Source organism: Ictalurus furcatus, chromosome 15 (genome assembly GCF_023375685.1).
Source record: "Ictalurus furcatus strain D&B chromosome 15, Billie_1.0, whole genome shotgun sequence".
NCBI classification, from domain to species: domain Eukaryota; kingdom Metazoa; phylum Chordata; class Actinopteri; order Siluriformes; family Ictaluridae; genus Ictalurus; species Ictalurus furcatus.
The window spans coordinates 18,013,524-18,036,924 of NC_071269.1; the positions used below are offsets into that span (position 1 = coordinate 18,013,524).

General features: G+C 39.0%; 1 protein-coding gene across 3 annotated transcripts in view; it reads left to right on the forward strand.

Moving 5' to 3' along the window:
* The window catches only part of ptpn11b (protein tyrosine phosphatase non-receptor type 11b), a 41,553-nt gene extending 24,807 nt beyond the window's left edge, over positions 1–16,746 (forward strand). For 2 of the 3 annotated variants that reach the window (XM_053643080.1, XM_053643082.1), the window contains exons 3-16: positions 741–935; positions 2,482–2,674; positions 2,778–2,894; positions 3,037–3,150; positions 3,590–3,686; positions 4,785–4,864; positions 5,266–5,421; positions 5,942–6,073; positions 6,621–6,775; positions 12,016–12,083; positions 12,203–12,354; positions 12,584–12,684; positions 13,133–13,243; positions 14,749–16,746. In XM_053643080.1, coding sequence (XP_053499055.1) covers positions 741–935; positions 2,482–2,674; positions 2,778–2,894; positions 3,037–3,150; positions 3,590–3,686; positions 4,785–4,864; positions 5,266–5,421; positions 5,942–6,073; positions 6,621–6,775; positions 12,016–12,083; positions 12,203–12,354; positions 12,584–12,684; positions 13,133–13,211 — 1,639 coding nt within the window. In that variant the 3' untranslated portion in view covers positions 13,212–13,243; positions 14,749–16,746. The remainder of the gene's footprint in view (positions 1–740; positions 936–2,481; positions 2,675–2,777; positions 2,895–3,036; positions 3,151–3,589; positions 3,687–4,784; positions 4,865–5,265; positions 5,422–5,941; positions 6,074–6,620; positions 6,776–12,015; positions 12,084–12,202; positions 12,355–12,583; positions 12,685–13,132; positions 13,244–14,748) is intronic. The other variant, XM_053643081.1, reaches the window with a different exon arrangement.
* The last annotated feature ends 6,655 nt before the right edge of the window (positions 16,747–23,401 follow it).

Genomic DNA, 23,401 nt, shown 5'->3' on the forward strand with positions numbered 1-23,401 from the left:
AGTTCTCTCCTTTTTCACTTTTAGAGGTAACCACACTAACCACTAAAATGCTACAACTTTACTTCTGGTTGAGATGCATGCAAAACAGAACTGGATTTAAATTCGGAAAAACCAGTGTTTTCAAAACTTGATATAATAGAAAAAGTAAAAAATTCACCATGTGGTGGGTTTTCTCAGGCCACTACACAAATTTCATGCACTTTTTTACTCGGCCCCTTCAGACCGTAACCCTACAGTCTGTTGCGTTGTGTTCAGATAAACTATATGGCTACTTGTTTCTAATGTGTTTTAAAATGATTCCACTGTGCTATTGGTTTTGTGCTTTTCCATAAATTTACTACCTAATGAAAATCTAGTTATGTCAGCCTTACAGAAAACATACAATAGAGATTTAGTTTTTTTTACCAAAACATAATGCTACTTTATTAAATTACTTTCACAAAAACATTCCTGCATAGCTTGACTGATTTAATTTCAATTAAACCGCATTTCTCTTTTCCACTGTTAACTATTTAAATGATTTGTAATTCTTCAAATCTAATGAATATTGCAGAGGATATTTATTTATTTATTTATTTTTGTATAGCCTTATAAATCATACTGTGTGTAATGTGAAAAACTGTCATAAAGGTGAAAACAGATGTAGAGCTATTTGTCTGAAGGCACAGTCCATTAACCATGTGAGCTCACTGAGCACTGTCTCCTTTGCCTTATCCGTGTTTTCTGTCGATCCCAATTAGGCGGAACGACGAAGTCACTCACATTAAGATCCAGAATTCTGGCGATTACTATGACCTGTACGGAGGGGAGAAGTTCGCCACTCTAGCCGAGTTGGTGCAGTACTACATGGAGCAGCACGACCTTCTGCGAGAAAGGAACGGAGACGTGATCGAGCTCAAATATCCTCTCAACTGCAAAGACCCCACTTCTGAGAGGTAGGACAGAAGCTAGGGCATCTCTCACACACACACACACACTAGTGGTTGCACAGCTATTCATTTTTACCAGTTAACCACTAACTCAAAAACTAGTGTGTTTTTTTCTCCATAGTTAAAGCAAACACTTCAATGCGTTGCTATTTTTAGGGTGTTTCATTAGTGCCGTTAATTGCTGATAAACAACAGTAAAGAACATGTCAGACTGGTTACAAATTACATTTCCAGCGTCAATGTTTCTTTAGGTTACACGTTTAATAGCAAAAAGAAATAAATCAGTGCATTAAATGTGCAAAATAATATATCCATGTATCATGTTCCACTATTTAAGGTGGTACCGATTGTTAAAATGCGCTCATGGACAACATGGTGGCTCGGCTGAAATCACTGGAAGCTGAAATCACATGTCCGTCAACAGAGACCTTTTTATAGTTTAATGACCGACCATCCGTGGATGGAGGATGCTATGTTCAACTGCAGTTTGAGTAATCTGAAAACGAGTCTGCATCTGTCCTCTGTTACGTGCCACTCTAAACAAGCTGTGCTGTGTGGGATTGGATAGCGACATAAAACCTTCAGCACCAAACGCGCTCTTTTACACAGCGCTAGTCACAGCGGAATGCACTAAACCTTTTCTGTACTTTTTACTTTGCTTTAACGAACAAGAAAAATAACTGCAGAGGAACGATACAGTCTTGCGCACACGTCAATCAAAGTGATATGAACGTGACGGTGTTCCATTGAAGCAAGAGATAATGAATTAAGAGCGTTTTCTTAGTTGACTAGTCATGCAAACGCTAAACACACTCGCACAGAGACAGAGAAATAGAGAGAGAGTTTGAGGATTCGTGAAACCATGCCCTCTAGTGCACAAAACACACAGAGGGCTATACTTGGCAACGAGCCAAAACAGAGCAAGCATTAGGTGGTAGCAGGTGGTGAGTGTAGTATTAGATCGTTCATTGTCGATTTTGCGATGTTTAATACTAACGCTCTGTTCCTGTGCTTTTCGGAATTCAGCTCCGAGAGCAGCTATTATTCAGCTATGTGTCGATATTTGCTGTTTATATGCAGGCCTGCTGTTTCTACTTTAGGAAATCTACTCTAATTACCTTCTACTAACACTGTAAAATTGTTTAGGTTTGCTTCTAAGTCCAGAGACGCATCACTTATCATTGTCTGGTCATAAAGATCACAGTTTATGATAGCTCGGTTTTTGCGGTTTTTCCATTAAACGAAAACAGCCAGGGTGCCACCCACACGTACCTTCACTTTTCCACATCAACAGCTCTATCACATGATGTAGGCAAGCTATCTACAAGCACATGTGCCAATTTTCCAACCACAAGCGTATAGTTTTTATCGTTTCGACTGAAACGTGTGCTACGTGATAAAGACTGCTGACAATATCTATCAAATTTTTTTTTTAAAATATCCTTTTGTTTTGTTTTTTAACCACACGTATGTTTTTTTTGTAAACTCAATTACATGCTAAAAAGAAATGAAAAGAAAATGACATGAAAATGAATTCGATGTGTGTGTTCAGGTGGTATCATGGGCATCTGTCAGGCAGAGATGCAGAAAAGCTCCTCACAGAGAAAGGCAAACCAGGCAGTTTTCTGGTGAGGGAGAGTCAGAGCAAACCTGGAGACTTTGTGCTGTCTGTTCTCACTAACGAGGAAAAACATGAAAACGTGGACCGCAAGACAAAGGTCACCCACGTCATGATACGCTACCAGGTATGGAAGAGATTAGAGATTAGACGCTTAAGTGAGTGATTGTTGGATTTTCAAAAAGCCTTATCATGTCATTTGTGTCTTCTTGTGCTGCTTGCTTATACAGGATGTGAAGTATGATGTGGGTGGAGGGGAGAAGTTTGACACACTGACAGACTTGGTGGAGCACTATAAAAAGAATCCAATGGTGGAGAAGAGTGGGATTGTCGTGCACCTTAAGCAGGTGCACTTTCTGTTTCACTGTTTTAGATTGTAGATCTTTTCCTTTTTCCCTCTTTTCCTGTTTGTATTAAAGCACTCTTCCCTGTTTGCCAAGTCGCAGTGTTTCCTACGGTTGCTTTGTGTTTTCTCTTTACAAATGGAAGCCGTTCAATGCCACTCGGATAAATGCGGCCAACATCGAGAACCGGGTGCGAGAGTTAAACAAAGTGGCAGACAGTTCTGAGAAGCCCAAGCAAGGCTTCTGGGAAGAATTTGAGGTATATCAGTGGGCTGATTGTTCATTTATTTATTTATTTATTTTCCATTTTGTTGAGTAGCTCAATTTAGTGGAGATATCATTTTTTTCCGTGAGGAAATAGGAGAGTATTTCATAGTTCAGTTTATATTTGCCTCTGTACTTCTTTACATATTATATCTGATGCCTGAACAAAGGGCCTTCTGTCTGAGCTTCTTTATATGAACATGACCTCATATAAAGCATCTGCGTCCTCTCCCCCAGGAGGCGCTAGCAGGACACAAAGTTTCATGTAGATCTGCAGCCCTATATTAAACACTGTTCTGTCTGAGTGGTTTTTGCTGCTCAGAAGCCTATTTTGCCTTAAGTACTGTTTTTGTTGTATATCAGAGTTCTACCTGTATCCAGTGACTGCAGTTATTTTCTTTCAGTGAGTTTTCTTCTATCATGTATTTCCCCAGATGCTACAGCAACAGGAATGTAAACTCTTGTACCCCAGAAAAGAAGGACAGAGAGCTGAGAATAAGAGCAAAAACAGATACAAGAACATTCTACCCTGTACGTCAACACTTGCACACACCAACTCTCACCACCTGTTTTTCTTTTTTTTTCCTTCCTTTCTTTCTTTCTTTTTTTTGCCTAAGTAAGGGTTGTTGAACATACAGCCCGTGGGCCTGGACCCATCCGATAAAGGCTCAAATCCGGCCGCCCACCTGAATTAATCCACGTTCGATATTAAAAACATCTTGTGTACTGTACTTGCACTTGAGATTTGAAAAAAGTGGTAGTCCCAAGTCTAGTCTAGTCAAGTCAAGTGGATTTATTGCCATTTTAACCATATACAGCTGGTACAGTTCACAGTGAAATGAAACAACGTTCCTCCAGGTCCATGGTGTTACATAAAAACAACACCGGACTACAAGAGACCACAGAACTAAATGAGACTACACATTTCTATGTAAATTGCACGTGCAAAACGTGTGCAAACAGCACAAGACAGTACAGTAACTACTGAAACAGGACAATAGGCACAGTAAGAGACAGTGTAGCACCGACTAATACACAGTTCTAGTGTGGAAGTGTCATGTAACAGAAAGTTCAAATGAATACCACTATAATAAAAATTCTGTGAATGTAAACATTCTGTTATTACACTAGGGGACAAATTAAAGCAATAAACCAGTGGCTGTAGAGTCCGTTACTAATAAAATGTGCTGTGTGACAAAATGTGCTATATGATATGCAATTCTATATTATTATATTAGCAAGCTAAACATTTTGATGCTGTCATTTTAACAAATAAAAAAATGTTAAAGTCATGATTGCGTAACTATTCGCCCCCATTGCTAAAAACATTTTTTCAACAATGGGGGTGAATACTTATGCAATCACAATTAAGCTACATTTTTATTTGTAAATATTGTTGTAAACTATGTTGATTTCGCTCACTTAAAAATGAATCGACACGATCTAGCCTATAATATTTATCGTCTTCAGAATATTTATCTGTGTGTACCTTTCACATAAAGGCTGATAAAGGAAAACATGCAATAGGAGTTGATTTTGTTTTTTATTCTGTCACAGTCGACACTGCACTGTGTCAGCAAGTGTCATTTGGCGATTACCTTAAATGACTTTAACATCTCTGTGTTGTAGTTGACACCACCCGGGTGACGATCAGGGAAGCAGATCCCGACGTGCCCGGCTCTGACTACATCAATGCCAACTATATCCGAGTAAGTCAAGTCCAGGTTAAAAGTCTTGTATAAACTCGAAGACAATTTTGTCGCTCATCTGAGGAGCTTCATCAGTTGTCTGATGCCAGGCCCTAGACAGCATGCACTGTTATTAATATAAAATGTAATATTTCAGAATTTTAAACTAGTGGGGCAGTGGTGGCTCAGTGGTTAAAGGCTCTGGGTTACTGATCATAAGGTCAGGAGTTCAAGCCCCAGCACTGCCAAGCTGCCACTGTTGGGCCCTTGAGCAAGGCCCTTAACCCTCAGTTGCTCAGTTGTATAAATGAGATAAATGTAAGTCGCTCTGGGTAAGGGCGTCCGCCAAATGCCGTAAAATGCAAATGTAGTTAAATTTTTGGGGTTTAATGAATCTAATTGTGTGTTTTGCTCTTCCTCAGAGTATGCAGGAAGAGGGCCGTCATGTGGACGAAGGCAAAGTGTTCATTGCTACTCAGGGCTGCCTTCAGAACACGGTGCTGGACTTCTGGAGGATGGTCTATCAGGAGAACACTCATGTTATTGTCATGACAACCAAGGAAATGGAGCGAGGCAGGGTGAGGTCAGGCCCGGGAGGCTGCTGTGCTTTATTTCCAGCTGTTGCAAAAGAACAACAGGTTTATTTTAATAATGGGAGCTATAAAAACGTTGCACATTACAGCATTCAAAATATGAGTTCTGATTGTGACATAGAGAGAATAAACAGATACTTCTGTGGCAATTTGTCTTTAAACATTGTTTGCATTGTCATCTTTTTTTTAAACAAGCCATTATGCCAGTTCACACCAAAGCTGGTAAATAAAATGAAAAATCTGAAAAAAGTCTATGGAATTCTCCTCTGGTCCCATGAGTTGCCTTCAGCTAAATAATTGACACAAATCTGTGTAACTGGTTAAACCGCAACAGACAGTCTGATCCAGAAGTTGCTCTGGTTCATGTCTACAAAACTAGTTGCTGAACTATGGCCGGTTTTTTTTTTTTTTTTCTTTCCCCCATGTTTATCCTCTCAGCTGCAGTAATTTTTGGCACTTGGTTTGGTCCACTGAAATATTTTATCTTTATTCTGTCCATTCACAGAATAAATGTGTACGCTACTGGCCAGACGCTGGCACAACAAAGGAGTTTGGGAATGTGTGTGTGAGGAACATTGAGGAGCAGGCTGCTCAGGACTACATCCTCAGAGAGCTGGAGGTCACACGTACAGACCGGGTAACACCTTTTTCATTCATTCTTATAGCTGGATTCTCCCTAATTTTTTGCAGAAACTAACCCATTTTAGAGTAAAAAAAACCAAAAAACCCACACCTTATGATTGCAACACAGAGTATAATAATATTATTCAAATCATAGGCAAAAAAAAAAATCTTTATTCATTCAAGCTGTATTTCTTTTTAACCACAACCAGTTACCCTTTTTAAAATGTATATATTTGGAGCATTTTGCATGGGCTGGACTTATTTCTGCTGCTTATTTCTGCTTGTTTTTAAATTATTGAGATTTAAACCAGCACCATCTTTTCAAACCCATTTAATTTGTAACCAGCCTTTTACACTTGTAACTTGCTGGTTATATGACCTCTAGTATCATTAAAAAAATGCAAACCTGAAACTCTCACTTTAAGAACCACTGACTTACAGCAGAGAAATATTTTAGACTCTGTAGTCTTTATGACTTGTCAAAGCAATGCATCTGAATTGCTTGTCTCAATTCAGATTATTGACATCATTTACTGAGTGTTCATTTGGTATAATTGTAGAAGGAGGCTTCCCGGTATATCTGGCACTATCAGTACCTGAGCTGGCCTGACCACGGCGTGCCTAATGAACCAGGAGGAGTTCTCAACTTTCTTGAACAGGTCAATCAAACTCAGAACGCCATTCCAAATACCGGACCTGTCATAGTCCACTGCAGGTAACACACAGTGCAGCCGCTTTATACCTAAAATGTACTAAATCTGCTATATAAAGTGCCCTCCACTAATATTGACACCCTTGGTAAATATGTGCAAAAAGGCTGTGAAAAATGTTTTTTATTGTTTAACCTTTTGATCTTTTGTTTAAAAGATTCACAAAATACTCTGATCTCATGGATATCAAACAATTGCGAACAAAACATTGGGTTATTAAAAAAAATTGTAGGTGTGCAACAGTTATTGGTACCCTTTTAGTCAATACTTTGTGCTACCTCCCTTAGCCAAGATAACAGCTCTGAGTCTTCTCCTGTAATACCTGATGAGGTTGGAGAATACATGGCAAGGAATCTGAGACCATTCCTCCATACAGAATCTCTCCAGATCCGTCAAATTTCGAGGTCCCCGCTGGTGGACTCTCCTCTTCAGTTCACCCCACAGGTTTTCTATGGGTTTCAAGTCAGGGGACTGGGATGGCCATGGCAGGACCTTGATTTTGTGGTCAGTAAACCATTTTTGTGTTGATTTTGATGGATGTATTGGATCATTGTCCTGCTTGAAGATCCAACCATGGCCCATTTTAAGCTTTCTGCCAGAGGCAGTCAGGTTTTCATTTAATATCTGTTAATATTTGATAGAGTCCATGAGGCCGTGTATACTAACGAAATGTCCAGGTCCTCTTGCAGAAAAACAGACCCAAAACATTAAAGATCCACCACCATATTTAACCATGGGCATGAAGTACTTTTCCATATGGCTAACTCTCTGTGTGCGCCAAAACCACCTCTGGTGTTTATCTATTTTGGTTTCATCTGACCATAGAACCCGATCCCATTTGAAGTTCCAGTAATGTCTGGCAAACTGAAGATGCTTGAGTTTGTTTTTCGATAAGAGTACAGGCTTTTTTCTTTAAACCTTTCCAAACAGCTTGTGGTGATGTAGTAGATTGTAGTTTTGGAGACTTTCTGACCCCAAGACGCAACTAACTTCTACAATTCTCCAGCTGTGAGATTCCATCCTCTTCACAGTGTGTTGAGACAATATAGACACATGTCAGATTCCAGGTTGATTCATAACATTTCCAGTTGACTGAAACTTCTTAATTATTGCCCTGATGGTGGAAATGGGCATTTTCAGTGCTTGTGCTATTTTCTTATAGCCACTTCCCATTTGGTGAAGCTCAACAACCTTTTTCCGCACATCACAGCTATATTCCTTGGTCTTACCCATTGTTATGAGCAACTAAGGGAATTTGGCCTATGTGTTACATCATATTTATACCCCTGTGAAACAGGAAGTCATGGTTGAACATTTTCCTGTTCCTATGTAAAATGTAAAATATCAGCAGGAATATACTTCAAATATAGTTTTCTCATATGAATTCAAAGGGGTGCCAATAATTGTTGCACACCTATATTTATCAAAGATATTTTTGATAAACCTGTGTTGTGTTGTGAATTTTTTTTTTAACAAAAGATCAAAAGGTCAAACAATAAAGACAATTTTTCACACCCTTCTTTGCTCACATAGATAGATAGATAGATTGATAGATAGATAGACAGACAGACAGACAGACAGATAGATAGATTGATTCAGTTTTAATTTAAATTGTGTAATGCACAATTTTAGCCATTGATTATCCCACTTATACCATGGTCACTTGCCAACATTGACAGGTTATGGGTCGTTAGATCTAGAATTCTGCCCGCTCTAAATCATACCCAGAGATAAAGTACTGTACAGTGACACTGTAACTGTATGTTACTATGGTTACAATTGTTTATAGGCAGCACATTAATTTAGAATGTGATTAAACTGACTATAACTACCCGGGCATTATACGATTTGAACTCTCACCTTCCAGTTAATCAGAATCGAGTGTTCAGACAGACCATGGTATAGTGTGTGTCTGTGTGTGTGTGTGTGTGTGTGTGTGTATATATATATATATATATATATACAGTGAGGGAAAAAAGTATTTGATCCCCTGCTGATTTTGTACGTTTGCCCACTGACAAAGAAATGATCAGTCTATAATTTTAATGGTAGTTGTATTTGAACAGTGAGAGACAGAATAACAACAAAAAAATCCAGAAAAACGCATGTCAAAAATTTTATATATTAATTTGCATTTTAATGAGGGAAAAAAGTATTTGACCCCCTCTCAATCAGAAAGATTTCTGGCTCCCAGGTGTCTTTTATACAGGTAACGAGCTGAGATTAGGAGCACACTCTTAAAGGGAGTGCTCCTAATATCAGTTTGTTACCTGTATAAAAGACACCTGTCCACAGAAGCAATAAATCAGTCATATTCCAAACTCTCCACCATGGCCAAGACCAAAGAGCTCTCCAAGGATGTCAGGGACAAGACTGTAGACCTACACAAGTCTGGAATGGGCTACAAGACCATTGCCAAGCAGCTTGGTGAGAAGGTGACAACAGTTGGTACGATTATTCGCAAATGGAAGAAGCACAAAAGAACTGTCAATCTCCCTCGGCCTGGGGCTCCATGCAAGATCTCACCTCGTGGAGTTGCATGGATCATGTGAACAGTGAGGAATCAGCCCAGAACTACATGGGAGGATCTTGTCAATGATCTCAAGGCAGCTGGGACCATAGTCACCAAGAAAACAATTGGTAACACACTACGCCGTGAAGGACTGAAATCCTGCAGCGCGCGCAAGGTCCGCTGCTCAAGAAAACACATATACATGCCCGTCTGAAGTTTGCCAATGAACATCTGAATGATTGTGAGGACAACTGGGTGAAAGCATTGAGGTCAGATGAGACCAAAATGGAGCTCTTTGGCATCAACTCAACTCGCCGTGTTTGGAGGAGGAGGAATGCTGCCTATGACCCCTGGAACACCATCCCCACCGTCAAACATGGAGGTGGAAACATTATGCTTTGGGGGTTTTTTCTCTGCTAAGGGGACAGGACAACTTCACCGCATCAAAGGGACGATGGACGGGGCCATGTACCGTCAAATCTTGGGTGAAAACCTCCTTCCCTCAGACAGGGCATTGAAAATGGGTCGTGGATGGATATTCCAGCATGACAATGACCCAAAACACACGGCCAAGGCAACAAAGGAGTGGCTCAAGAAGAAGCACATTAAGGTCCTGCAGTGACCTAGGCAGTCTCCAGACCTTAATCCCATAGAAAATCTGTGGAGAGAGCTGAAGGTTCGAGTTGCCAAACGTCAGCCTCGAAACCTTAATGATTTGGAGAAGATCTGCAAAGAGGAGTGGGACAAAATCCCTCCTGAGATGTGTGCAAACCTGGTGGCCATCTACAAGAAACGTCTGACCTCTGTGATTGCCAACAAGGGTTTTTAAACCAAGTACTAAGTCATGTTTTGCAGAGGGGTCAAATACATATTTCCCTCATTAAAATGCAAATCAATTTATAACATTTTTGATGTGTGTTTTTCTGGATTTTTTTGTTGTTATTCTGTCTCTCACTGTTCAAATAAATCTACCATTAAAGTTATAGACTGATCATTTCTTTGTCAGTGGGTAAACATACAAAATCAGCAGGGGATCAAATACTTTTTTCCCTCACTGTATATATATATATATATATATATATATATATATAGATGTGAGGTTCATCATATTTATTACAACACGTGATGTTAATGTTTTAGTGAATTTTGAAAAGACACCGTCCATTTTCATGACCATTACTTCTTAGCCCATTCCCACCTACCAGTTAGTGGTGAACCACTGCTTCACAAGGCAGCGTAACACAAATCTAGCAACTTTTTGGACAAATCTTAGCTACTTTCTGTAGAAGAGAGTGGCCAGTACTGCCCTGCGATTTGCTCCCCCCCCACAGGTACACCTCTTTCTCACTGAGTAAACATTTTACATGTAAATATCGCCAGAATCACAGCACAGCCATTGTCTATAACTAGTGTGCCTGGTAATTTTGTCAGATGACGTTGTGGTTATGAAATCACAATTTTAGCAGTGCGGAGCAGCAGCTTGGAAGTGACTGCTGGTTAACATGTAGCTTTAATGGCTGCGTTTCAGTCACTATTTCATACTCATTCCATTGTCTGACAACAGAAAGAGAAAAATATGTAAATGAGAACAGCTTTATAGGGAAGTCAGCTGTATTAAAATACAGTATGTGAGCACGGAGAGTAGGAGAGAAGTAAACAGATGTAAAGGGTCGACACTAGGCAGAATGTAAATATGAGATGACTTAATGAATATGCTAATTAGCACATGACATCATCCAGCGACATTTAGCAACTTTCCATTGAATGTTGCTGGCAACAGTGTTCCTGTCACTCATCTGGAGTATATTGACGTTATGGTGAAGACGAAGCAATGATTGGGAAATGCAAATTTAGTCCAGCACGGCTGGAAAAGGCGCCATATTAAAATGAGTTGTGTTTTATTATTATGAAGTATAAGAATGTATTTGAATGACATCTCTTGTATAGTCCTTATAATAGTGCTTGAAAAGTCCTGGAATTCCATTATGAAGCATCTGCAAACTATATTGATGAGGCAGTTTATTTACAGTATGTAGCTGTGTGAAAACTTGATCAAAGCCTGAAATGCACTGTCTCTGAAGCCCTATCCACACACACATAGATATTTATTTTTTAACTTTTTAAAACTCTATTGTCACATGGACAGGAAAAACACATAAAAAAACACATTACAGCGTCAACTTATGCATGTCTATTGCACCTGTTATGAACGTGCTAGGAATACGTCGTTACTCTGTAATTTCTTATCTAATAACAGGTTTGCTTTATTTTATTATTACACCTTCATGCTGTGGTGACAGATTTGAAATGTGCCCTGTACTGTTCCTAAATCCAAACCTTATTTTGAAAGGAACTTTTAGATAACACCTGAGTGAACTAGCAGCTGGTGAGACAATTTCCAATCAAAGATTGGTATGACTGAAGAGTGCATTTTGCCTTCTCTTCTGCTCAGTATGCATGCTTTTAATGATATTCTTGAGGCATTTGCATATTCAAATTGAATGGACAGATTTTTTTGAGTACAGAAGTGTAAAACTCCTATTTTCAAAATTTTCACTTCTCCGTGTGAGAGGTCTTAGCTAGCAAGATTTTAGACACGTTTACGCTGACCAACTGTTTTTATGTCTATGTTTGTTAAACTGGCCCAATGTGCTCTTTGCCGGAAGTTTGGCGAAATATAGTATATTGTTCAGAATTTTCCTCCTTATCTGTTTTGTTTTGCTTTTATTACAGCGCAGGGATCGGAAGAACGGGCACAATAATTGTGATTGACATCCTTATTGATATCATAAACAGACAAGGTATGCTGATGATATCAATCGTCTGAATGTGATAAGCTACAGTGAGAGCTGATAAGTGATGATGCGTGCACGTTTTTAACTGTGGTTAAGTCTGTTCTTCCTGGTGTGTTTCGGTGTAGGGCTGGACTGTGACATCGACATCCCAAAGACCATCCAGCGAGTGCGTCAACAGCGATCCGGCATGGTCCAGACTGAAGCCCAGTACAAGTTCATCTACATGGCTGTACAGCAGTATATCGACACAGCACAGAAGAGACTGGAGGAGGAGCAGGTAACATTTTGTTCCTTTTATAACGCTGCAGTGTTTTGTAGGATTGTGTGTCTAGGAGTCACCCCGTTCTACTCCTCACTTAATCACTACTACTCCCCTGCCTGTGTAATAGCATCCCTGGCAGTCTGAGTTCAAAGCTGTAAAAAGAGAAGATCTTTTGTCCAGCCAGTGTGTATGGATGCTCCTCTTGCCCACGGCAGTCTCTCATGTTGTCGATGATCTTTTGCAGAGGAATAAGACAAAGGAAAGAGAGTACTCCAATATCAAGTACCCTCAGATGACAAATACTAGGGCCCTGCCCAACATGAGCTCGTCTCGCTCATCATCTGTGTAAGTTCCCCTCATGCACACACTCCATACACCCCACACACCAGTTATTTGTTGATGAATAAGTTTCCTTTATTCACAAGGCTTATGAGAAATCATTTGAATTTTACTGTATTTGCTTGCGTAAGTTGTCCCAGTGAGTAAGTTAAAGTGTCTTAGGCAAGTAATTCGTTTTCCATAAACTGTTTAAGGAACCTGAACTAATCTGCAGTTTTAGTGTCTGTAAACTATGCGTAGCTGACACCCACACTCACTCAGCTCTGTTTCCTGTTTGCTGAACGTCGTGACGTAAAGCTACTACTATTTGTTTTGTGAAACATCCGTTGGACAGTAACTTGTAAACTGTACTGCTCATGTCTGTCTCTTTTCATTTGTTTACTGATGAGATTTGTTTGGACAGTAACTCCGTCATCGTTCACACTGTGTATAACATCCTGTCTTATTTAACTAGAATGAATGATGAAACAGCCAGTGTATATGAGAACGTACACATCAAAAAGAGCCCCGTCTGCACAAACTCCAGGAGATAGGGCTTGGGGCTGCTGCCTCACACTGTCTCTGTGTGAGTATGCATTTCCGTTCACACACACACGCAGACACACACACACACACAAACTGCATTCTGCACTGCAATTACTGTAGCACCACACAGCTGCTCACACAGGTGGTGTCAGGGGTGTGAAAGTCAGAAGGTTACACGGGAAAGTATAGTGTAAAAAGTGAATGTGAGGTCACAGTGTAAAAATTCTTTCTAGGCCTAGTTTGTTTCATTATAATAATTATATTTCGATTCGTTCAGAAATAAAACAGGCTCCTGGCTTAAATTGCGTTCTAAAATGGACGTATGCTGTATTACAATAAAGTCATTTAAATCCAAATCATTCCAAGTTATTACCCTCTGTATTGTTCTGCATGTAGTTAAAGGTACTTACACCATAACGCTGTTGAATGCTTGAATTTGATTGGCCAGGAGTCAATTAAATTCCTATAACAGTAGCTCTTACTGTAGTGCCAGCTGTAATTTAAAACATAGGTTTATATTAATGCGCTTATTCAAATGTTGCCAATTCAAACTGTTACAAATTCTATAGTAACAGCTCATTCACAGGGACTTTTTTTTTGTTCAGATGCGTCCCTTGATCTAAGCCTAACAATAATAACACACTCTAGACTGTGGTGTTGTATGAAAATAATGTACTTTGGGGGTAGCAGCACACAGCTTACATGTTGTGCGACATCAATCATATAACAGCGGGATCTGGAGTGTGTGTGGGTTCTTAGCTTGTGAAAGAGGCCCTACCTTCACCACTCTGTTGTACAGTATGGTTCTAAATAAAACCTTTGCGTATAAATTCTCTCAGCAGGACAAGCCAAAAACCCCTAAGGGGTTTTATAGATATAAATATATGTTTTATTTATTTATTTATTTATTTCCTTAGAATGTGCGTTGCAATAATTCTAAATAGTAGATATAAACTGCCTGAGCTTTCTGAAATCTTGGTGGCTATTGTTAAGTCTTAGTAATGGGATTAGAATTTTCTCTGAGGAAAGAGTATAAATAATAGGCAAATGTTACTTGTTTTAAATAGTTTTAATTAGGTTTGTATTAAACAACTAAACACAAAAGTACACTTCAGTACTCCTAAATTATATTCCTAGTAATATTGTTGTTATTTTTTAGAGTACATGAATGTGATATATGTACAGTATATAGAGTACATGAATGTACATAATATTTTGTATAGAAGTGTAAGGAACGGGCCTTTGTGTCACCCTTTTAGCCTTAGTGTGATACAGTATCAACTTACCAGAAGAAGGGTAGCTGTAGCCGGATGCTCTGAATAAAAGCATTGATGTAGAAGGGAGTGGGTTGTCCTTGAGTGTTCTCCAAAACACAAAAGCAGAACTGAGCTTGGTGTCTTAGTTGTGAAGTACGTGGGTAAATTATGCTACTAAAATATTATCATTATTGTACTGGATGAAATGACACTTTTAGTTTACAATGCACAGTTTTTAAGATTGTTGTCTTTGTAATTAACTGTGTGTGTGTGTGTGTGTGTTTTGCAGTAGAGGTGCTATGTGCAGGCACTTGGCTGTGAGGTGACTTTGGAGCGTGTCACTGAGTGGATGCCCGTGTGTTGGAGGTGTGATTGGTGGACCCCCCGAGAGCTCCACGGCCCCCTTCACTCCTTCCTCACTGACTGACTCGCTGTCTAAGTGCCTGATCCGCTACAAACAGCCAGAGCAGAGGCGCCTCGGTGCTTCTCCCTCCAGTCTGATAAGCCGGCACGGTTCTACCTACAGTACCTATCGCTCAGCTACTCGATCACTTCTAAACGGACGAAGACTGTTAAACAGGGCTAACTCTAGGTTTCTCCAGGCTTTGTCCTGTCCACACTCTTTATGCCTGCTGCCAGACCTTGTGCTGTCCTAAAGACCTCTGTTGCATTTCACTAATAGGTAGTGCTTTGCTGTGAGATGGACACATTTAAGCAATCCGACTGTCCATGGCAGAAGATCTTACCAAGCTTGCACGCTAAAAAAAAAAAAAAAAGCTAGAATTGCAACACGTTCCAGCTCTCAAGCTACATATAATGCAGATACGTTAATGATGTAATTGTTAGCGAACGGCAAAAACGGGTGACTTTTTAAAGTGGTACGTGCTGTAGATAGATTTATATGTGCCAATAAGCAGGCTGCGTTTTATGCTTTGGTGAAAGTGTCTGCTATGATGCTTTGCGAAGCTTTCCTGTACTGATTATATATGGGGTCACATGTTAGTTATTAATGGGCTCATAGACCAATCAGCTTCTGTGTTTGAGCTTTTTCTCAGCAAGCATGTCTTCAGAAGATTTTTTATATCTGGTTTTAGAACGCTTTGGCGGTTCAACAATAACACTGATTATTTCTCTTATGGTATATCCATTATTGATTCCTTTTATTGGCACGTTTTCTCTTCGTTTTTGAATGATAATTTATTTTTTGGACAGATTTTGGAATCTTTGAGCAGGGTTGATTAAATACGTCATTTGATTGTTATTCCACATTCTCAGAGGAAGACCCTAAAACCTTTTTTGATTGATATTCAGGGTTTGTGTATTATAAATACGGTGATGAATAGGCATTCAGGGATTGTGGTCTGTTCAGGGATTGCACTCTACATTTCTTCAGTGGCAGGTCAAGGTGTGGCTGGAGAGGTGTGTGAGTTATGAAGGGTTTATGAAAGTCATGAAGGTCAGGCAGAGAGGACAGGTCGGCACTGGTCAGGTCATTGATGTGAACAGTCTTCAGTGAAGATTTAAGCAGTCCAGATGGCCCGAGACTCAGATTACGGAATAGGTTTGCCTGTGAAAAAGCAATTTGTAAAAGGCCAGTAATCCACACAGGATGATTGGAAGAAACCAGCATGACTTGTGAGGTCAAAAGGAGTGTGATCTTACAGGAATCGCATGCTGGAATGAGGAGGATTAAACACATGCGTCAGATTCTGAAGGCTTAAAATAACTCAGGTTCTGATTGGTCGGATTAAACGCCGTCTACATCCATGAAATTGATTTTAGCAAAGACTGTATGAGGAGGAAGGTGATGTGATGAGTGGAAGAGCTGAGACTGCGTTTTAATTTTGATCCAACCCGGCTGTGTTTCAAGTTATATAGTGCCCTCGTGAATTATAGGCACCCTTCACATAAGAGTGATTTTATAAAATAAATATTACACAGAATTTTCCAGTCAAACAATAGGAGAAACAATTTCAGTTTGTTCTATCCAAAAATTCTCATTAGAACGCCTTCGTAAATAATAACACTTTCTGTCAAACATTTGCCTTCAGTCCCCAGGAACTACCTTTGCTTCTTTTTTCTGTTTCCCTGAGGTATAAATATCAAGGTGCACAACTGTAAAATTCCCTTGTCATTCATTATCATGGGAAAAGCCAAAGAATATTCAACAAAGAAGAGGCTGATGGTTGTTGTCTTGCACAAATCAGGTAATAATTATTTTAAAATGCATAAGCAGGTATAAATACCATTAAGCACAAATAAGCCTAGAACTTCAAGTTTTGCTGAAAAGGGGGGGGGGGCTTGAGGGGGTAGCACTGTGGCTTAGTGGTTAGCCTCGCACCTCCAGGGTAGGGGGTTCTATTCCTGCCTCCACCCTGTGTGCATGGAGTTTGCATGTTTTCCCTGTGCTTCTGTGGTTTCCTCTGGGTACTCTGGTTTCCTCTTGCAGACCACAGACATGCATTGTAGGATGATTGCCAGCTCTAAAATTGTGAATGGGTGTGTGATTGTGCCCTGCGATGGGTTGGCACCCTGTCCAGGGTGTCCTCCACCTTGTGCCCTGAGTCTTCTGGGATAGGCTCCAGGCTCCCCACGACCCTGTGTAGGATAAGCGGTACAGAAAATGGATGGATGGATGTGAAAAGTTGGAAATTTGCCAGGAAGTGGACCCACTGTCCCACCTGACAATGAGGACGAAGGTGAAAGCAGGAAATAGAGCCCAAATAGTTCAGTTTAGTTGATTCACATGGTTGTCAAAATCAAAATTCCAAATCAAACCATATAATACTTCCATAACAGCAAGCATTGCAGGAAAGAAGCTCAACATCAACATATGACTTGAAAATATCTCATAAAATGAGAAACTAAACCAAGCGGCATTAGAACTGCTAGGTCTCACGCTCAGAGGAGACCAAAAATAAATTGTTTGTTCAAGCACACCATCAGCATATTTGGTTACAAAATGGAGGCTGCATACAAGGAAAAGCACCTGATGCACCACTGTGAAATATGGAGGTGGATCATTGATGCTTTGGGGCTGTTTTGTGAATGGTGTTTCAGGGGCTTTTGTGAACATTTGAATTATTTCAAATAGCAGGATGTTTCAGCTCAAAACCTAGTCTTGGCCAGACTTGAAGCTTTCAACAATGTGAGCCAAACAGACTTCACAATCAAGACATAACTGGTTAAAGAAACACAAAATCACGTCAGTCTCCAGACTGAACCTTACTATGGTCATTTGTCTGTATTAAAGAGGGACGTTCACAAGCATAAAAATGTGAATATAAAGAAATGGACTAAGATCTCTTTACACGTGTCTCCAACCTTGTTAGCCATTACAGGAAAAGATGCCGGTAATATCGAAACCAGTGTTTTGTAGAAAAAAAATACACTACATTTTGTCTTAAAACAAAAAACGTCAAACTATTCAATGCCCCTGTATGTTTGAGCACAAAAATATATTTTATTGCATGTGCTATTTTTATTTTTTTTCCATATATATATATATATATATATATATATATATATATATATATATATGAGTGTTTGCTCACTTTCAAGAAGAGTGCCAGTTATTTTGGAGGGTACTATATTATAGTTTCAGTATTTATTGCTGGAAATTCACCTCTGTTTGTTTAGTGCTTCTCACTAGGGTAAGATCCTCAAGGGTACCTATTTGGTCCAATGTATGTCTAATGTTACATAGGAAAGTGAACCCAGTGTACTTTTAAATCTTAAGTCATAATCTTTAACGTGCAAATATGTATGCTAAATAAATGTACAAAATAAATGTACAGAAGTCATAACCTTGAGGATCGTACACGAGTGACGACCACTCACCTACTGTTTAGTACCTCTTATTTTCTGAGAATGTTCATGTTTGACCTTGACTGAATTTGCAACAATGAAGCACACATGTATAAATCACAGTCTGATGTGTGTTAAACAGCACTGTTACTGAACATAGGAATGGACTTGCTATCTTTTCAATGACCGTTGATGCCAAAAATGTTGTAACTACGCATGTGGAGGATTTAGCCTGTGGGGGAGATGAAGTGTATTGCTACAAATGTGCTACAAATAACCAAACACTGAGGCTAATGCGAAAAATGATGTCGCAATGTTCAAGATTATTTGCAAGCTTCTTACCACTGTTGGAAAGGAAGAGTTTTATTTATGAATTCTCTTTTATACTAGGACGCTCGTTTGTCTCTTCTCGATATTTGTTGCGTTCACTTTGCCACTGTGAAAATGGCTAAGGGGTCAATCTTTGGTGTTTTGCTGAGACTTCAATACTTGAAATTGTGTATGAACTGCTGAGACCTAGCTGCCGGCTAGCGTGATAACCTTCGGTGGGTGTTGACGTGTAGATAACATTTTGTTATTTTGTTGTAATACCATCATTGATGGATTTTAGATTATAGATTTCATTTCTCATTGATTTATTATTTAGTAATACATGTGAACTACAGTCATGTGAAAAGTCAGTACGCCCCATGGAAATTGTTGGCTTCTTTATGACATATTTGGACAAGCAAACATTTGATCATCTTTGAAAGAGTGCCTGTTAATAAAGTTTATATACTTGAACAAAATCACAAGGAAAATTAGTTTTTTCAATCAATTACTCAACAGAAATAGCAATATATGTGATCTTCTTCTCTGGAAAAAGTAAGTACACCCTTGGCCTCAGAAGCTAGTATTGCCTCCTTGGGCAGAAATTACATCTTGTAGGCATTTTGCATAAACCAGGCTTGCTGGGATTTTTGACCATTCTTCCATGCAATATTCTTTCAGTTGCAAGATGTTTGAGGGTGTTCTTGCATGTACGGCCCGTTTCACATCCCCCTCACAACATTTCAGATTGGGATTCAAATCCGGGCTTTGTCTAGGCCATTCCATAACCCTTCATTTCTTCTTTTTGAGCCATTCCTTGGTGGATTTGCTCATGTGCCTAGGATCATTATCCTGTTGAAAGGTCCACTTTCAGTTCAACTTCAACTTTCGGACATATGTCCTTTTCAAGCCCTCTTTGATATGATGCAGAATTCATAGTTGAATCAATGAATGCAAGCTGTCCAGTCCATGAGGCAGCGATGCAACCCCAAACCATAACATTTCTACCACCATGCTTCACAGTTGGTATTGGGTGCTTCTCCTGAAAAGCTGTCTTTGGTCTGTGCCAAACAGGTCTGCTGTTACTGTGGCCAAACAACTCTATCTTTGATTCATCTGTCCAGAGCACATTATTCCAAAACGCCTGGTCTTTGCCTATATGCTCATTGGCAAACTGTAGTCTTGCTTTAATGTTCTTTTTAGACAGCAAAGGCTTTTTCATGACATGCCTCCCATGCAGGTTAAATTTGTGCAATCTCTTTCTGATTGAAAAAACATGCACTTTGACACCAACAGTTGCAAGACTTACTAGCAGATCTTGTGGTGAAATTTTGGGGTTCTTGAATTTGCTGGGAAGGCCAGCCCTGGACAAATTGACAAATTGTCGTTTGAAATCTGTGCCACTTGTAGATGATTTCCCTTACAGTGGAATGATGTATTTCAAATAATTTGGAGATCTTTTTAAATCCCTTGCCAGACTCATAGGCATCCACAACCTTTTTTCTGAAGGCCTTACAGAGCTCTTTAGATCTTGGCATGATGACACCACACACCCCAATAGCAATGGGAACACCAGACACTAGATATGAGAGTGGTATAAATACGGCGGGTTCCACCTGCACTCTCTAAGCAGATTCTAATCACTGGCACCCAATCTTCAACACCTGATTCTAATTTTAGGGATTTGAAGGTCTGATAAATGTAGGGGTGTACTTACTTTTTCCATGTGACTGATCTGTTTTTTGTGAAATTTGTTAATTGTGAAATGTGTCATTTGATAGAGTGTATCAACTTTATGAATAGGCACTGTTTCAAAGAGGATCAAATGTTTGCTTGTCCAAATATGTAAAAAAAAAAAAAAAAAAATTATATATATATATATTTCCTCACATGACTGTATATGATGAAATGTTGACTGGTTGCTTTTGTATATTGTTTTAGAATTCTTTCGCAAATTATTATTATTATTATTATTATTATTATTTGGACACTGCAATGTTAATAATCCTAAGGTATGCAAAACATTGTTATTCTACGTTTTCAAATTAGTTTCTTTCAATGTTTTTTTTTTCTCTTTTTTTAATCTCTGATTTAATCTTTCATTCGTTTATGCTGTTTGTCCTTGTGTGAATACTGTTTTTCCTCTTGCACTGGCTAAACCTAAACGCCTTCTTTTGTGGCAACCACAGCTGATGCGATGACTATCTTAACTGATAACGAATAAATAAATATAATATTTAAACTTAACACCAAGACCTGTTTTAATGCCACCTTAGACAGCTTAAAGATCCTAACCTCTTTAAGGATGAATATATCAAGGCAAGTTATTTTTCATTCAATACAATGTTGAAAATTGATTTCACAGTGTTCTTTTTTTTTTCCTTGACCATCATTCAGTCAATACTCCCACCCCTATTACCCCGTTACCTGTTACGCTTGGAGGTTTTGACATTCAAAACATGGGATCTCATGAACAAAACAAAAATGGCAGATGACAGGACAGTCAGACATGGTTTTCTGTGCTGGTTGTGGGTGATTTTATTTATTTATTTTTGCAACAAAAAGGCAGAAACAAAAAAAAAGTGTGTGGGGGGGGGAGTAGATGGTCGACAGGATATAGTCATCATGGCTTGTACATCTTGCAGAATGGAAAAGTATTGTCTGTATTGAAGATTTAACAAAGAACCAGAATACTTGTAACTTTTCAAAACAACATTGACCATATCAGTTCATAACATTGCATAAGTAAGGAATATAACACAACTGGGGCATGCTGTTATAGAAAAAAAAAACAACAACAACAACATTGGAGTGGTGTGAGGCGATATTTTTCTCTAACAGCACATCCACAAATCAACAAATCCCACAGCAATCAGAATCGAGAATTCAGCAGTGCTGTGATATAACAGAGTGACATCATGATTAGGTTTATGTTGTCGCCACATGACCAGATGTTAAGATGTGCATTTTGAACATGGTTTATATTTACAGTTGGCTACAATGGTACTATAAGTAGATCAGAGGGGTTGAGATTAGATTATTAAAACCCCAATCTACAGGATAAACTGGAAGGATATAGTTGAGCCTGAATTTGGGACATTTGGCATTTATTCTGACGGACAAATCAGCCTGAAAATCTGATTATCCTGTAGTGTAGATCAAGCATTAGTGTTGACTATGTGACAGGCAAGTGTCAAAACCGCTCCGCTGTGCAAATGCATTCCATGCAACACCAGTTTACGTGTGTGTGTGTGCGTATGTGTGCGTGTGTGTGCATGTGTGCGTGTGTGTGCATGTGTGTGGTCATATTTGTTCAGCCACCCTGTAGATTCTTGGATGGCTGAGTTTCAGTTCAGAACACACACTGGAGACCTGGCTACCAATACAGACACAGAACAGGAGGTAGGTGTGTGAGGTAGGGAGTACAGTTATCAGATTGAACACAATGTGTCCTAAACTAATAGTAGGTGGACTATTCAGGATTGAATTCAGTCTGATAAGCTTCAGAATTGGTGTGTGCATCATGACTAGGATCCCACAGAATGGGACCCCAAGAGTAAACTACTGTAATAAACAACCATCATAGCAAAATGTTAATGTATTTCTTCTTTAAAAAGGTTTTTCTGGAAAAAAACAGTTTATTATTATTATAATTATTATTATTATTATTATTATTATTATTATTTTAGGAAAGTTACAGTTAATTTGCATATTGTGTAAAACAAAAATATGTTCTTTTCTTTAATACAAATTGCAGCTTTTATACCAAGTACAATCCACATTAGTACTTAAAAGCGTATTTACCATCCTTTGATTCTTGTATCATTTAGTTTTCAGTCATTTCAAGTAAACTTTATTTGTGTTATATTTATATGGTGAAACCAACCAGGGTCATTTTGACCCCAATATAAAATAATTGAAATAAACCCACCATTATTCAAACTTCAACAGTTTTTATTTATTTATTTATTTATTTATTTTGTATTTAAATACAAACCTACATAGAGACCTTGGTCTCAGTATGACCCCTGTCAAAATAAAGGTTAAATAAATGTAATTCAAATTTAGATTTTTCAATTTGTACATAATGTGAAATGATTGGTGTTTACATAGAATTAGGAACACCACATGCTACAGGGAGTTATAGCACATGATTTGGCTCATGCTATGCTAAGGGAATACTGGCATGTGACAGGAGGAGCAAGCATTTGCTATCTTCCTGTCTGTGTTTCGGGAGCAAAGACTACACCTTTTCTGAGTAGATTTTCCAGCCGATCGTTGGACATCCACAGCAGCAGGTGGAGTTTTCCTCACTCCCATGGTGGTCATTGCTGCTCATATTGGGGTTTGGAGCATGGCTGTATCAGCTCTCCTCTTTACGTGTGGCATGACCAGGGCATGCCCCAGCTGTCTCAGGTAGGTCCGGCGACGTCGGCCACGTTATGAAAACTTCCATTCTGTGACGTTCCCCATCCAGATGATGAAGGTATCTGTGTCTGTCTCCTACAAAATGAATGACAGTGTGCCACTACCCCCTCTGATAGTTTGTGATACTTTAAATTTTGACCTATGGGAAACATGAACTCAATAAACAGTACCATTGATTAAAACTGCATAGGCGGAATTGAGTGCTTTTGACTGGGGTCCCCTAGGACCCCAATACATTGGTATTTTTAAAAAGCACTAATTAAAACAGAAACTGAAAACAATAATATGAAGTCATTAAGAACAAACTGATTGACAACATCATGAAAAATTGGAATGATAGAATAAAACACCTGTGAGATATGACAAAAAGTCCACCTCAGGCATCTGCAGGTACCCCA